We start from the raw sequence: 15,997 nt of genomic DNA on the forward strand, positions 1-15,997 counted from the left end.
ATGCTCAATTTGGCTACATTCCCCACGTCTAAATTGGATTTATGTTTTCATAAATGGATTGAGTTAACGAATCCTTGAGTTAAAGCGATGTATGCTACTTGAAGGTATGTTCTGCTTCCATTGATGACGAAGAAAATAGAAAAATAAACAATCAGCTGTTATATTGACCCAAACGAACTAAATCAAAGGAGGATCTAGCTACCAAACTATCTGATCCTGGCAAACATTTCTTTTGTTTTTGTTTCATTTTTGTTACTCCGTTTTCTTGCGGCTCAAGTGTCCAGTACAAAGATGACCAATGTCTGACTAAACTTTGGACGCAAAATATAAATGTTGACCATTGTACTGCTCCAATAAATCATTAGCTATTTTCAAAATCTTTCCTGCACCAGCTGAAATTCTTTGCAAAATGTTTAAAATATCGACATGTTTCTAGTATTCTCGGTAATCGGGAAAGCCCGTTTGTTTAGAGTTGCAAATGGAAACAGTGTCTGCTGCAAATCATCATGATGGTCTTCTCGTTGAAGCTGAAGAGTCAGAAAAAGATGAAGTGGAGGAAACTGACCCATTTCCAAAGAGGAAGGTTAAAACGCCATGTATGAAAGGGAAAATATCGGATTTTCCTGTACTTCAGGTCAGTCTATCACTAACGTTTCAACAAATTCTATGAATTATATTTTGGCTCTCTAGTCTCTATTGAATTGCTTGTTGAGATGTCAGTTTTCTCACTATCAGTTCACGTGAAATTCATCCATTTGACATTTGAAGGGGATAAATAAGCTGAGCAAACTTGTACTTTTAGACTGTCAAGGAGTGCAAACGTGAACTTCCATGATGACTAGACAAAAAGCAATCTAGAATAGGAGAGAACTTTGATTTGAGTCAACACCAGAATTTTAGCCATGTCTTCTTGCTTAGGATAGATAAAGATTTTTCATAATGGTATTTTGGATGATATTTGTCATATACTTGACTTTGACTTTTGCCTCTTACTCTTGGCCCTTGCCAAAGCATAGGGCCTCATCAGCACTCTTCCATCTTCTTCTGTCCTGGCCCTTGACACAGCTTTGCCTCACTCCAGGTAAGATTGGAGACACACAAATCTTGGTGAAGGCTTTTCCCCCAAGTTTGTTTTGGACGACACGCTTCCTCTTGCCTGTGGGTTCCATTCCAGAGCCTGCTTGGTTATATTACAGTCTCCTTCCACAGGGTATGGCCAACTTTGTTATTCTCATACAAAGGATACTCATTTTGAAGTGAAGAAAAATTGTCATCATCATCAATCATCATTATTACACTACACTATACAGGAAGATTTGTCTTTTCTCCCACTTACATTTTAGATTCTAGTTAAAGATCCTTTGCCTCTTGATTCGTCAAGAAGTAACTTTTCTTTAGGCTCTATAAATGCCCTATAAGAAACAGCCCAAATGCGGCTATTTGGTCTTGTGGTATGACATTAGCTTTCGGATCGGAAAGTCCTGGGTTTGAGGCTCACTCAGTGCATAGTTGAGTCCTTGGAAAAGACTCTTTACTCACATTTTGTCACCATACTCAGGTGTAAAATGCGTAGCTGGCAGTTAACAGTTTGAAAAAAAAAATTGTATTATCGCCGAACAGGCGTCATGTCTTGTTCTTTAATTTATATGTTGCTGTTGTAAAGTGCTTTGAGCAATTTTAGTGGCTATTGCGCTATATATTTTTTTAAAATCTCAAATTTTCATCAAACTTACAAGAATGTTTTCATTTCAGTTAACACTGGTTATTACTCTATGTATTGTGGTGCAGATGGTATGTTTATTTTTAAAACTTTTTTACAGACCATCATACCTAATCACTATGACTATCATGTCTGCGATTGCACAAGAATGTTTTCATTTCAGTTATCACTGGTTATTATTCTATTGTGGTGAAGATGGTATGTTGTTTTAACATTTTTTTACAGACCATCATACCTAATCACTATGACTATCATGTGTGCGATTGTACACCGGACACCAACGGGTTTAGAGCAACTCTAAGACTCCCATTTCTTACCAAGCAGGAATGCCAACAGTGGAAAACAGAGTTGGAGGGTCAAACGTTCAGCACATTCAGAGTTTTAAAGACTTTCCCCAAGTGTAAACACAAAATTGTGTACAAGGTAATTGAGAAAACATTTTTTAATGGAATAAATGAATAAACAAAAGTGAATATAACTATAACAGTTTCAAAAAAAGAACAATTTACCAACAATAAAAACATAAATACATTACTATTACTAAATTCCAGATTGACGACAGAGAAAATAGACATTTGGAATTTAGCAATGTATTTATTGGGTTTTTTTTGTTGACTGAAGAAGGGTTTTGATCCCAAAACGTTCCGTGTTTTGGCTTTTGTTCTTTTTTGTAGCTGTTGTTACCTTCATTTTTGTTTATTTCTTTTTACAGTCCACAGCTTCTAGCAGCTTTGTATCACTATAGTTTTACAGTCCACAGCTTCTAGCAGCTTTGTATCACTTTGATTACAGTCCACAGCTTCTAGCAGCTTTGTATCACTTTGATTACAGTCCACAGCTTCTAGCAGCTTTGTATCACTTTGATTACAGTCCACAGCTTCTAGCAGCTTTGTATCACTTTGATTAGAGTACTCACTGGATTCTAGCATGTCAAATTCCAGGAGCTGGACGAACAAATTTTATTTTTATGATAAGTTGGTTCGGACAACTTCAATCCCTCGAGGGGGCAGGGATATCAACTCCTTGAAACTGGGGGAGAAGTTGCCAGGCTTTTCCATCAGCAAGAGGAGACATTGGGTGGCAGCCAATTGGCTTCGGTCGCGAACCTGCTTACCAGCACACTCATTACATCAGTGTAGGACTCGCCACCTGTCCCAACATGTACCAGTAGTGGTAACGAGCCAGAAACTGCAGAGCATCTAGTTGAATGGTGCGTTGTGACGAAGCTTCCTGGCAGGTTTGCGATGGTGGATGAGTGCATCACGGAATTTTCTGATTGGGTCGAGCACCATTAGAAGCTGCTGGACGACCGAATTTTATTTTTATAACTCTAGTACCGCATTGGGGTCAACCGGAAATAACGACCGGTTCCCAGTACTTGCCTAGCAAGTTTGAATGACGTAGCTAAGATATAGCGTCACTCGGGTTTGATCGCGTCATTTCTTGCGTCAAAAACTAGCGTCATACTCAACCCAAACAGCTTAAATAAACTGTTTGCTGATTGGCTGAAACTAATAATATCAACCAATCAAACTTCGGCTTTTATTTCATAAAGAACACAATGGAATTTTTACTGAATCAAGGTCGGGTCTGTGTTACATTTCGACAACTGATGCGCGTGTCACTTGGAAAAGGTGTGTTACATTTAAACGACTGCAGCGTAAGTGAGGTGGGAATGGTGTGTTACGTTTATACAGCGGTCGAGGATCGGGGGATAATAAGTCAGTTGTTATCTCCCATGAGTAGCATCCTCTTAGAAAAGTTGTTTTCCAACACTCCCTAACTCCATTTTTTCCCCATTTTGAGATATTGAGGATTATTTCCCTTAAAATTTTTCATTTGGTCTATTATGATTTTGTCATATTCAAACTTAAACTTCACACAAATCTAAGAAAATTCTTATACCATTTCATGCTTAAAATAAAATTTAATGTTTCAATTTATCTCATGGGTGGAAAATCTCAAAAAGTAGAAAAATCAACATTAAGGGTTTTGGAAAACCAGCCTTCATTTCAACATACTTGGATGCTAGCATGCTTTTTTATTTCTTCCCAGAACATGCAAGAAGCCAGCGAGCAGTGTATTTATATGTCAGAGTCATAGAGCTGGAGATTTTCCTGTCTTAAAACTGATAACAGTTACTTTCTTTAGTGTGGACATGTGGCTTAGGATTGGATGGTCCTGTGGTCGAGTCCCAATCGGCGCATAGTTGAGTCCTTGGAAAAGGCTCTTTACTCACATTCTTTCACCATACTCAGGTGTAAAATTAGTATCTGGCCATTAATGGGGTTGTTTCTGTCAGAATAAAATTGTAATATCGCCTAACAGGCATTGTGTCTTACATTTTAAGTGTTGCTGGTGGCTAGGGATCTCTTATAAAGTGCTTTGAACATGTTTAGTGGTTACTGCACTATATAAAAGCTCAAGTTTTTAAAAAAATTGTTATCGAACTTAAACAAAATTTTGGGGTCTTTTTCAAAATGCTGTGCATCTGATCATATATCGTACTTTGCAGTACTATAAGGAGAATGATTTCTTACTGATTATGCCCTTATTTTGTGTCCAACTTGAGCTTTTATATTTTATACAGCACAATATCCACTAAACATGCACAAAGGGCTTTACAAAGGGTCCCTGGCCAACAGCAACATTTAACATGTGTAACGAGACATGATGCATATTAGGCGATATTACAGTTTATTTATTCGACAGAGACAATGCTGTAAACTGCAAGGTACTCATTTTACACCTGAGTACAGTGAGAGAATGTGAGTAAAGAGACTTTTTCAAAAACTCAACTATGCGCTGAGCTAGCTAAATCCCAGGACCTTCCGATCCAAAAGCGAGTGTCATACCACAAAACCACATAGTCGCACTAATAGCACTGAGACATAATGCCTTTTTGAGAACTATGTCATTGGGTGGGGTTCCCGACCTCCCATAGTGGGCAGTGAGGTACTTGCTGTGTCTTCTATTCCCCTGTACCTGTTTTCCAATTGCTTTCTGTCTTATTTTGGAATGAGAATACTTAGTTTTGTCATGACACTGGCCAGAGTCCTTGGCTGGGAGGGAAACAGTTGAATGTATAGTTATAGTTTTGGGAGGTTTTTTTTTCCTTTTAAATCATCTCTCTGTTATAATATACTGTTATTTTTAATATGTGATTTGTAAATATTTGAGTGTATTCCTCTTAGTGGGATCTTGTGCTGTTGTCTGGGTGAGACTTTTAGGTAATCTCAAACTAGGTACACTGATAGTGTGCTCTTGGAATTTGCGTCTGTTCCCTATTTGAACCATTTCCCCTTTGTTCTACTTTTCCTCGTCCTTTTAATTGTACATCTAGAATGTTTTTACTATCCAATTTTCTTCCCTTTTACTGGCGCCGATATGACCCAAATGTGTTTCAAGCACTGTAAAACCCTTAAAAACAAAGAACAAAACAGAACTATGTCACCTTTCTCCTGTACACGAAAAAACCCCATATATTTTTAATTTTACCCAGAAAACTCGTTCTTTAAATATCAGTCGATGAAAATGCCAACATCTCTTAAATCTGGGAATTCAAGGAAATCTTGGAAGTCCCAAGTTTAAGAGGTTTTGTCAAGATGAGGGTCATTTTAATTGATTGATATTTGAAGGACGAGTTTTCTGTCCAAATGTATAATTCGTGGTTTATGTTTTTCAGAGTATAAGAGAATTGTGATAAGGAGCAGTCCATCCAGTGTGTGTCAGCGGCACAGTCTTTGCTTTGTACCGTAAAGGTACCGATTTTGAATACCCGCTGCGCTGTTTGGCCTTGACCAAGTCACCTTGTCCCAGCTAAGTTTGCAGCACTGCACTGCGGCTGATGCCAGGGCTATTCCACTCTTCCCTTGGAATAGACCCTAAAAACAAATTTCCCCTTTGGGATGGATAAGGGAATTTTATTGATAGATTTAAACATATTTTTTAATTCTCCACTTTTCTATTTTGGACAGATTGTCTATCGTTGCCAGCATTCAAATGTGCACAAAAGAAAGGACTCTAAAAAGGGTACTGACTGCAAAGCCATGCTGGAATTCACCATCAAAAAAGTGTACTCACAGTCCAAGTAAGACCTTTGGTTGGGGTCTTTGACCTCCCATGGTGGGCAGGTGGTCACTTGCTGTGTCTTCTATCCCCTTATATAAGTTTTTTGAGTTGCTTTCTGTCATTGTCTTGGAATGGAATTGCTTGGTTTGTCCTGGCCCTTGCCAGAGTCCTTGGCTGGCAGGGAAACAGTCAAATGTATGTTGGTTGGCAAGTCTGGAGCTAAGGGAATTCTACTTTTATTTGTTTATTTTGCGGCTATGTGGTCCAGTGACACTTGCCTTCACACCAAAAGGCCCAGGGTTTGGGACCAGCTTTGAGCGGCGCATAGTTAAGTCCTTGGAAAAGGCTCTTTACTCACATTTTCTCACTTTACTCAGGTAAAATGAGTACCTGATCATTAGCAGCGTTGACTCTGTCGGAAAAAATTTGTAATATCGCTTTACCGGCATCATTTCTCGTCCTGTGTTGCTGTTGGCTGGGTACTGTTTGTAAAGTGATTTTTTGAGTACATTTAGTGTATATTGCATTTCAAAACGCCAATGTAACGCTCGCTCGTAACAGTGGTGGTATCTCTGTTCTCATCCATATAAAAATAAGGGCCGATTGCGCACCATACGGTCAATTTTTGGTCATGCAAGCCTTTCTTGAATACGTCGTCAGGTTTTTGAGAACCCCAAAATACATAGTTTTTATAGTTCACATAGCCGTTATAGGATAGATATGAGCTTTGTCAATGAACCAATTTTTAAAAACAAAATTAGGCTGGCGTTTGATTCTTTCAAGCATCCATTGGCACATGGCAATCCTTTCCGTTGTGTGTTCATCAGTAAGTAAGGGATGTGTTTGTACTTTGTATGGGTGTCAGTTTTGATTATTCTCTGAGGATTCGACATAGTGACTCACGGGATATGTAAAGCTCAAGTGAGTTTCTATGAATAGATTTCTGATTGATGAACAATGTCCGAGTTTTCTGGTATTGCTCACATTTTAGGCCACCTGCTTTGTACTTCTTTCAAGGGCGATTTTTTGTTCAAGTCTTGAATCGAACCATATACATTGAAGTGGGAAGATCACCTCCAAATGGTAACCTTGGCACACTGCTCTTATTTCGCCTGTTCAAATTAAACTCCTTGACAAACACGCTTTGTGTTTTCTTTATGGAATTCTTTTTGTGAAACGTTCGCACAGCAAAAAAAGTTGTTGAGGTATACTGAAACGATTGCTATGTTCTCCATGATAAATTGTTGAATAATAATTTTAATTACATTTTACTTAATCCCGATGAATGTAGAGGGATTTATGCGAGTTTCACGTTTTTTTGGGTCAGTAGGTATGGTAATTTTTTTTCCCACCTTCCAGAACTAAGGACTTTCACTTGCCAGATCTTCCATGTATCATCAAACTTTACTGGATCCACAATCACGACTTCACCTCGACGGAAATGCTCAAGTTCCGTGACGTCGCCGATTCCACGCGAGAAGAGCTGCTGACCTTGCTACGTCAAGGCCACATTGCCCCTTCTGCTCTAAAAGAGTTGAAAGCCAGATTGAAGTCCAAACTGGGAGATGATTACGAGAGCGCGGCCCTGGACAGACACTTTGTTCCGGACATTGGGTTTGTGAAAAGGTAGTCCTGGAGATCTTCGATATGTTTTTAGTTTTGTCTTTCTCTGTTTTGGGGGGGGGGGGGGGGTGTTTGTCTTTAGATTCATACGTTAAAAGCTGTAGGAACTTTTGAGTTGTATTTAATCATGGTTTATGATAGTTTAGATCCGTTCACCAAAGTTTAAACATTAAAAAAAAAAATTATAGTTATGTGGACCCATAGGGACCGATGGCTCGGTTTGTAGAGCACTCACAATGAAAGGGGACTGAGATCGATTCCAGGTGCGCTATGATGAGAGAATGTGACAGGAATCTTTTCCAAGGACTCAACTTTTTGCTGCCCATAACGAGACTCTACCCAGGACCATCAAGACCACAAAGCCCCACTCAAATTGTGCGGCTATGTGGTCTAGTGGTATGAATCGTCTCTGTCCGAAAATATTGTAATATCGTCTGACATGCATCCTTTCTCGTCCTACATGTTAAGTGTTGCTGTTGGCTAGGGACCCCCTTGTAAAGTGCTTTAACTACGTTTAGTGGATATTGTGCTATATAAATGCTGAAGTTTTGGCTAGAACTCTTGTAAATTCTTGTATTCGTTTTCAGATTGCAAAAGGAGATATACGGCCGTGGTTACAAACAGTCTCCAACAGACCTAGTCAACGATCTTCAGAGTCATATCAAGCGACACAGCAAGAAGCATTCATCCACAGCTGCCATGAAGAAGACGGAGAGTGGCCATATTATAGTGGCCATTGCAACCGAGTTCATGAAAAGAGTGTCGTACCATTTGAAAGAGTCTGGGGATGTTATGCTTGTGAAGACAACTGGTGATAAAAACAGGTGATACATTCGGTTTGAGCCCGAAACATTCCATGTTTGGTGTTTTGTGTTTTTTTCTGGTTTTTTTTAAAGCTGTTTTATTCATATTTGTTTATGACTTTTTAGGGGACATCTGCTCTAATATGGGTCATATCAATGTTTCTGTGTATGCCAAAAGCTTGTTTTTATAACGTTCACCACAAAAAAATACAAAGTTATTTGGGAATACTTAGGAAATAAATTCACTTTCATCCATTTCTCTGGGTTAAATAATGAAAAATAAACCAAAATCTGAGCGATTTAGCACAAAATTCCAATAGTTATAGCTCTTTAAAAGGTTAGGCTCAAAAACTCTTCTTCCATCAACAACAAAAAACAATAAAGACATAAATACATTACCAAATTCCAGATAGACAGAGATATTTATAGATAATTTAAAAATATTTAAAAATATCTCTGTCATCTATCTGGAATTTAGTAATGTATTTATGTCTTTATTGTTTTTTGTTTTTGGCTGAAGAAGGGTTTTGAGCCCGAAACGTTCCGTGTTTGGTATTTTGTTCTTTTTTGAAGCTGTTATATTAATTTTTGTTTATTACTTTTTACAGTCCACAGCTTCTAGCAGCCTAGTATCACTTTAAAAGGTCGAAAAAGTGTGGATAAAGTTGATACTCTATCCCCCTTTTTAAAGACTATTTCGGCTATTCTATTAGAGCTAGGTCCCCATTTTAAAAAAATTTTGTTTGTTTTTGTTTTACATTATTCAACTGATTGAAGCTTTTTTTCTTAAGTTGTTCCAAATAACCTACTTAAATATTTGCAAAGTATAATTTCTCTCCCGTCTATCTGTCTTTAAAGTAATTGATTTATGTTTTTATTTTATTTTCCTTTTTTTTTGGATGACGAAGTGTTTTGAGCCCGAAACGTTCCTTGTTTGGTATTTGTTCTTTTTGAAGCTATTATATTTATATACTTTCATTTTTGTTTATCACAGAGTCCGAGGACCTCAATACATTGATTGTGGATCCACTTCTAATCTCTATTGAAAGAGACCCATTTATCAAACATTTTCTTCTCTGCTTGGTTATGAAATTTAAATCCTTTTTAACTATTCTATTATATGTGTCAGTGCATGACATAATCAGTCGGAAGGTGAAAATTTTGGATTTGCATTTTCTAAAAGAATATGCTCACCAGAGCATTTTAATCTTTGATATATGTTACAGTGAATGACATAATCAGTCGGATGGTGAAAAGGTTTGAACTGAGATATTGCCAAGTTTAGTTAGAAGGTCAATTTTGATCAAAAATGAGTTCTTGTCATAAATGATTAAATCAACCCTTTTTGTATATCTTTGGGAAATATCAAAGCTTAATTTCACTTAATATTTTTTACAGCTAGTCAAGTTTAAAAAGTATGAAATTTGAGAAAAGTTGCTGGATACCTTTCCCATACATCTGACCATAACTTCATGAAAAATCGTCCGATTTACTTCAAATAAAGATTAAAGTGCTCTGGTGAGCATATTCTTCCAGAAAATGCAAATCCAAAATTTTCACGCACTGACACATATTGTTTGTGGATCTACTTCTAATCTCTAATTTATAGTTATATTTGATTATATAATTCTTGTGATTTCAGATCTATATCTTACATAAAACAGTGCTTGCTCCCGAATTTGTCACTAATCACCTTTTTCACATTTTCCATACCAGGTACAGCTGCAGAGTTTACTTGTTACTGACCCTGTGCTGTGCTGGGGGGCTGCCTCTTGGATGTATCATCACCACGTCAGATGCAACGAGCATCATAGTTCAAGGTCTACAGCTTTATCTGTCATTGTTGAGCAATCAGGCATTTTTCAGTCAAGGTTATCCTATGATTATCATGGCAGAAGACTCCAGCTCGGAGGCTGAGGCGTCAAGAGTTGTGTTTCCTCAGAGTGTTCAGCTTCTTTCAACATATCATGTTTTGAACTCGGCATGGAAGTGGTTCTTTGGTCACAGGAAGAGTCACGTGCAGAAGAAGAAAAAACCGTACATGTTTTCATTGTTGAAGAGAATGGTTGTGTCCACTTGCTCGGAGGAGATTGATCACTTTGAGAAAATTATTTCTACCGAGTATCCAAGCGTTACTACTTATGTAGCTTATTTATATGCCAAGAAAGAACTTTGGGGTTTGTGTTTTCGAGGCACCTATCCTCTATATAGTAACTACATCTTCAACTATGTTGATTTTGAAATGGGAGCTCTCAATGAAAGAATCTTATCGGGTATCAATAATTTTAATGTCATTGAGCTGTTTGACTTGATTTTGAGTAAGGTTGAAACGTACTACCGTGGTAAAATTTCTGGCGAATCCAACTTAGCCGATCAGAGCAACGATACGTCGATCTCCATTCCCATGTCGGATGTGAGCCGAGTGGAAGAACGGATATTTGTTGTCAAATGCCAGTTTTCATCATTACGACATTTTGTGGTAAATACGGATCTGAATATGTGTACGTGTTTTGCCGGATTTAACGGTGGTTTTTGCGAACATCAGGCCTCGGTACAAAAGTATTATGGTGACTCGTTCGATCAAATTGCAAAATTTACTTGCCTCGCCACGGGGAAACATTTTCAGGACTCTTGGTACCATTTCTTACAGCTGGAGGAAGTTGCAAAATCCTATGAGGTGATGGAGGCCTACACTGCAGAAACCAATGATTTGGGAGGAGAGGATAGCTATGATGATGATGGTGATATTGTTGGCCTTGATGGAAATGTTTCTGATTTCAATCATCAACAGAAAACGGATGAAGTGACAGTGATCACTGATTACAGTGACAGTCAATGTAATAACCATAATATCAAAAAGGAGAATAATGAAGAAGACGGTAAAATTTCGAATTCCCTTCCGAAAAATAAAACCAAAAGACTCAAAAGGGAATCCAAATCAAAGGTAAAAAATAAAGACAGCAGCATTGTGGTAGATAAAACATCTAAAGGCACTCGTCAGAATAGATTAAGGATTAGGTTCAGAAATCAAAATCATAAAAAGAGAAAGAGAGTTAAAAAAAGGGGGGAGGAGGAAGGTGTTAGTGCTTGTGATGAGAATGCTACGACGAGTGACGATGGCTTTTTGAATGGAGATATTGCTAGAGACTTTAAAATGGACATAGATGATGACGAAGAGCCTAGCAATACTATACCAGAAGCATTCAGTGGTGTACAGACTATTGAAAGAATTCGTGAAGTTTGTGAAATGCTAGAGAAGCATGTGAAGGACAAGCCAGACATTTTCATACCTCCGGTCAATGACTTTTTGTCCAATTTGCTCTCCCCGAAAACAGACAGGCAGCTTGTCTCCACGTTGTTGTCGATTGGAAGCAATAAAAATAGTTGATAATGTTTGAATTTTTAGTTTTAGAATGCATGAAGAAAAGAAAAAAAATAGAATGTAGCAATGACTATGAAATTATTTTTTTCTATTTTTGTGGGGAAATGCTACGTTTAAATCAAAGCCCTATCTCCACTGAGAAAATACATTCATAAATAAAAAAGTTATGCAGTTTCAAAAGTGTCATTTATTTGGATGACTCACAAAGAGAAAAAAATACGGAAAATATGGGACGCTTTTCCAGCGTTTTATATGGTTTGTGGCTGTATCTCGCGCTTAATACACGGAATACGATATTGAAACTTGGCAATTTTAGGGCAAATTTCTCAGAAAATATGATGAAAACATCAGAAGAGCTCTAACTCGTATTGTTTTAGAGCTGTATGGCTAGGGTCAACAGTAATTTTGTTTTAAAATATACATAATATTGATCATTTGGAACAATTCCGAAGGGTTATATTTTGTTAACAGCCCACACAAACGATGTGAAAAATACCTGCTAAATTATTATTATCAATCAAAATAGTCTGTGAGATCATGTCTTATTTTATTTCTGAGAAGAGAGAGAAGAGAGAGAGAAGAGAGAGAGCGTGTGTGTGTGTGTTTATTTACTGTGAGGAAAAGAGAAATTGGACGAGTCATTTCAAAGGGGTCAAAGATTGTTAAAAAGTCGAATTATCAAATGATGAGTAAGACAAAAATAGACTTTCGTGGATGAGGTGCCAGATTGCCATGCATGTGGCCAAAGATAGAATTATATTTCTTTTATTAAATTTTATTTATTTATTTTTGTCTCAGTGACTTTTATCCTGGTCTATTCAATTTTATGTTTTGCCAAATTCCATTAGTTTTAAGGGGTTCAGTCTTAGTAGCGAAAACCATGCGAATATCTATTTTGTCACTTTTTAAATCGAATTTGGTCAGGTGGAAGTCTGGCCATCTGGCAGCCTTGCCTCGCAGACGTCACATGTGTGTCAAGCGATGGGGCGGGAAAATGGCTGTCTCCTCTTCTCACCCATTGAAGCGTAAATTGGGTGGATGTTTTGTGATAATACGTGAAAAGTACTTACTATATTCCGATGAAATTTGAAACATAAATAGATGAAATGTGCATCTTTAATCTTATTCGCGACAAAATCTCTGCTCTTGATAGTTTTAGAAATATTTCACTCAAAAGAGCAAACATCTGTTTTTAACGGCTTTCTGATAAGCGCACGAGTTTTGTCGCTTGACATAATCTAAAATGACATCTTTATTAATTGTCTTGTGACAAGAAACTTAACAAATTACTGCATTACAACCTTTGGATTAACATACAACAATTGTGGACATTTGTGGACTACTATTATGAAGACTAGCATCCCGGGGGTGAGAATAGTCACTTCGTAATCTAAAATGACATCTTTACTAATTGTCTACCACTTTTCAGACATATTTATTGATAAAAAGCGTGGTAATTAATTTTTTAAAATAGCATATACGAAACGGCTTCGTCCCATATTTTGACGCGAATGTGGGCACCTTGTAAGCGAAAAAAAGGCCCAAAGATTTGTGCGGGATAGTCATTGCTATAGAATGTCCCTTTATGGGACAGCATGGCTCAGTGGCACGGTCTTTGCTTCCCGCCTCGTTGTGTGGCCTTCAGCAAGTCACCTTGCCCTAGCTCCATTTGCGGCGCTGCATTGCAGCTAACACCTGGGTCTTCATTGGAATAGACCTAAAGGCAAATTTTCCCTTGGGGATGAATAAAGGGACTTTTTTTGGGTTTTTTATTATGTATGTAGAATTGATTATTGTAAACCTCTTTTGACAGGTTGCGCCAAGTCTGTTATCGATAGACTACAGAAGACACAAAATTAGGCAGCCAAATAAATTACACTTAAAAACTCAAGAGAATATTGACCCAGGGAGTCAGAGTTTATCTCGGTTTCTATAGTGTGAAACGGACGATAGCAATTGCTTGCTATCCTTTGGATAGGACGCTAGTCTATCGCAAAATACTTTGTTAGATCTAAAAGACTCAGCTACCCAATTACTGCTGGGTGGATAGGGGGAGGGGGGTGGGATCAGAAAAAAAATCCTGACTGCACCCGGGATCGATCTTGGTCCCTTTACATTTGAAGCGAGTGCTCTACCAACTGAGCTATTGCCCCCCCCCCCCCCTCAAGAGAGCACATTACTGCTACTTTACATGTCAAGCTTGTCAACCAGTATGATTTCTCATATTTTAATACGCTTTGAGGTCCAAAATATGCTGATATGGTAATGTCGACTAAAATATGCTAAATGCAAATTAGTCAACAGTTAGTAAGAAAGGAGGGGAAAATTATAAAAGTAGAAGGTGCCGCTATGTGGTCTAGTGGTGTGACACTCGCTTTCGGAACAGAAGGTCCTGGGTTCGAGCCTCGCTCAGTGCATATGTAGTCGAGTCCTTGGAAAAGGCTCTTTACTCACATTCTCTCACCATACTCAGGGTGTAAAATGAGTACCTGACCATTAGCATCCTTGTCTCTGTTCGAAAAAAATTGTAATATCGCCTAACAGGCGTCATGTCCCTTCCTAAATGTTAAATGTTGCTGTTGGCCAGGGACCCCTAGTAAAGCGCTTTGAGCATGTTTAGTGGATATTGTGCGATATAAAAGCTGAGTAGCCAGGCAGATTATTGTCATTGGAATTGCAGGATTTTCCTGATTGATAAGTCTCCATAATTTCAGCGAATGGTAACTCTCTCCTTACCAATCATTTCCAGTATTTTCCTGATTGATAAGTCTCCATAATTTCAGCGAATGGTAACTCTCTCCTTATCAATCATTTCCAGTATTTTCCCAAAATGGCAGGTTTACCCAGCAGAAACATTGATTTTTTAAACTGAATCAAACTCTCTATAAAACAACTTTATGTCCTTATTGATTATACAAAGGTCATTCTTCAGAGTTTGTGTTGTACAATATAAATCTGAATAAGACAAAATGTATATTGTGTCGTAACAAATGTGACTGTGACGATTTTGATGTAGGTGGTAAGGAGAGGGATAAATTTGAAATTTAGGATGGTTGAACGTGTTGAAAATATGATTTCTGGGGTAAAAATATGTTACTGTTACAGTGAATGACATAACTGGTCGGATGGTGAAAAGATTTGAACTGAGATATTGCCAGGTTTAGTTAGAAGATCAATTTTTATCCATAATATCTTGTCATAAATGATTAAATCAACCCTTTTTGTTCACCTTCGGGAAATATCTATCAACACTTAATTTCACTCCTAAATATTATTTACAGCTATTCAAGTTGAACAATTATGAAATTTGAGAAAAGTTGCTGGATACCTTTCCCATACATCTGACCATAACTTCATGAAAAATCAACGATTTACATCAAATAAAGATTACAATACTCTGCAAATCCAACATTTTTACTTTCGACTGATTTTGTCATGTGCTGACACATATGAGGGAATAAGCATAAATAATAATATAAGGAAAAATATGAAAAATCTTTTCAAATGGTTGAGGTTGGTTGGCAACTCTGACATGAACTTCACTGGCTCCTTGCTCAGTCTAGGTACAACATTGTATCATACGCCTATAGATGTTATAGTTTTAGGAAATAGAATGGAAGCTTCGATTTCATCTACGAAGACTGGGTGGACGTTTCGGGTTTCCCTTTTACCAACAAAACACGATGAATGATTTTTTTTTCATCTTCTTCTTTTGAGTAATAACTGAATGTGTGTCTGTGTGTGAATATGTGTGTGTGTGTGTGCATGTTAGTGATATTTTAGATTGTCATTCTTTTAACTGTGGAGTGCATATAGCATGACCTTGTCAGGGTTATGCGCTATATATTACTATTATTATTGTTGTTGTCATTATTAATGTGGGTCCCTCTTACTTACAAGACCTCATTGAAGTCTATACATCTAGATGAGTTTTAAGACCATCAGAATAGTACTCTTCACCAAAAGATATTAACTGTACAGCTCTACGACGGTCTTAGTTTTAGTAAAAAAAATCTGCTCTGGGCATTTTATGACTGATGTGTTTTGATTTTGATAGTCTTTTTATTTTATTTATTTTTTAAAAAATTTAATTATTTATTTTTTAATGTTTGTTTCCCATTTTAATCATCAACAGGACTTCCTGGGTGGGGATCCTGACCTCCCATAGCGGGAGCTCCATATTGTGTCTTCTATCCCCTTTTATCTGTTTTCCAACATGCTTTCTGTCTTTGTCTTGGAATGAGGTTGTACTTGGTTTTGTCCTGGCCCTGGTTGGAGTCTTAGCTGGGAGGGAAACAGTCAAATGCATAGTTATTGTTTTGGGAGATGGTATTTTTTTCCTTGTAAATCATCTCTCCGTTATGTATTATTGTATTTGTTATTTTTAATGTATAATGT

The 15,997-nt window shown here is 37.5% G+C and overlaps 1 protein-coding gene across 1 annotated transcript; it reads left to right on the forward strand.

Annotated features, from left to right (window-relative positions):
- The first annotated feature begins 230 nt into the window (after nucleotides 1–230).
- On the forward strand, nucleotides 231–15,625 carry LOC144980179 (uncharacterized). The gene is made up of 6 exons (XM_078927752.1): nucleotides 231–634; nucleotides 1,946–2,143; nucleotides 5,698–5,810; nucleotides 7,151–7,417; nucleotides 8,002–8,238; nucleotides 9,934–15,625. The coding sequence occupies exons 1-6, from the start codon at nucleotides 479–481 to the stop codon at nucleotides 11,603–11,605; spliced, it is 2,643 nt and encodes an 880-aa protein (XP_078783878.1). The 5' UTR covers nucleotides 231–478; the 3' UTR covers nucleotides 11,606–15,625.
- The last annotated feature ends 372 nt before the right edge of the window (nucleotides 15,626–15,997 follow it).

The sequence above is a fragment of the Berghia stephanieae genome, chromosome 9 (assembly GCF_034508935.2).
Source record: "Berghia stephanieae isolate SIO BIC M18660-M18661 chromosome 9, UCSD_Bste_1.3, whole genome shotgun sequence".
Taxonomy (NCBI): Eukaryota; Metazoa; Mollusca; class Gastropoda; order Nudibranchia; family Aeolidiidae; genus Berghia; species Berghia stephanieae.

Excerpts from the sequence above, each read along its gene's own strand:
- LOC144980179 (XM_078927752.1), top strand. The coding sequence starts at position 479 with ATGGAAACAGTGTCTGCTGCAAATCATCATGATGGTCTTCTCGTTGAA. Across the intron at positions 635-1,945 it reads CGGATTTTCCTGTACTTCAG|ACCATCATACCTAATCACTA; the intron begins GTCAGTCTATCA and ends ATTTTTTTACAG. Across the intron at positions 8,239-9,933 it reads ACAACTGGTGATAAAAACAG|GTACAGCTGCAGAGTTTACT; the intron begins GTGATACATTCG and ends TTTCCATACCAG.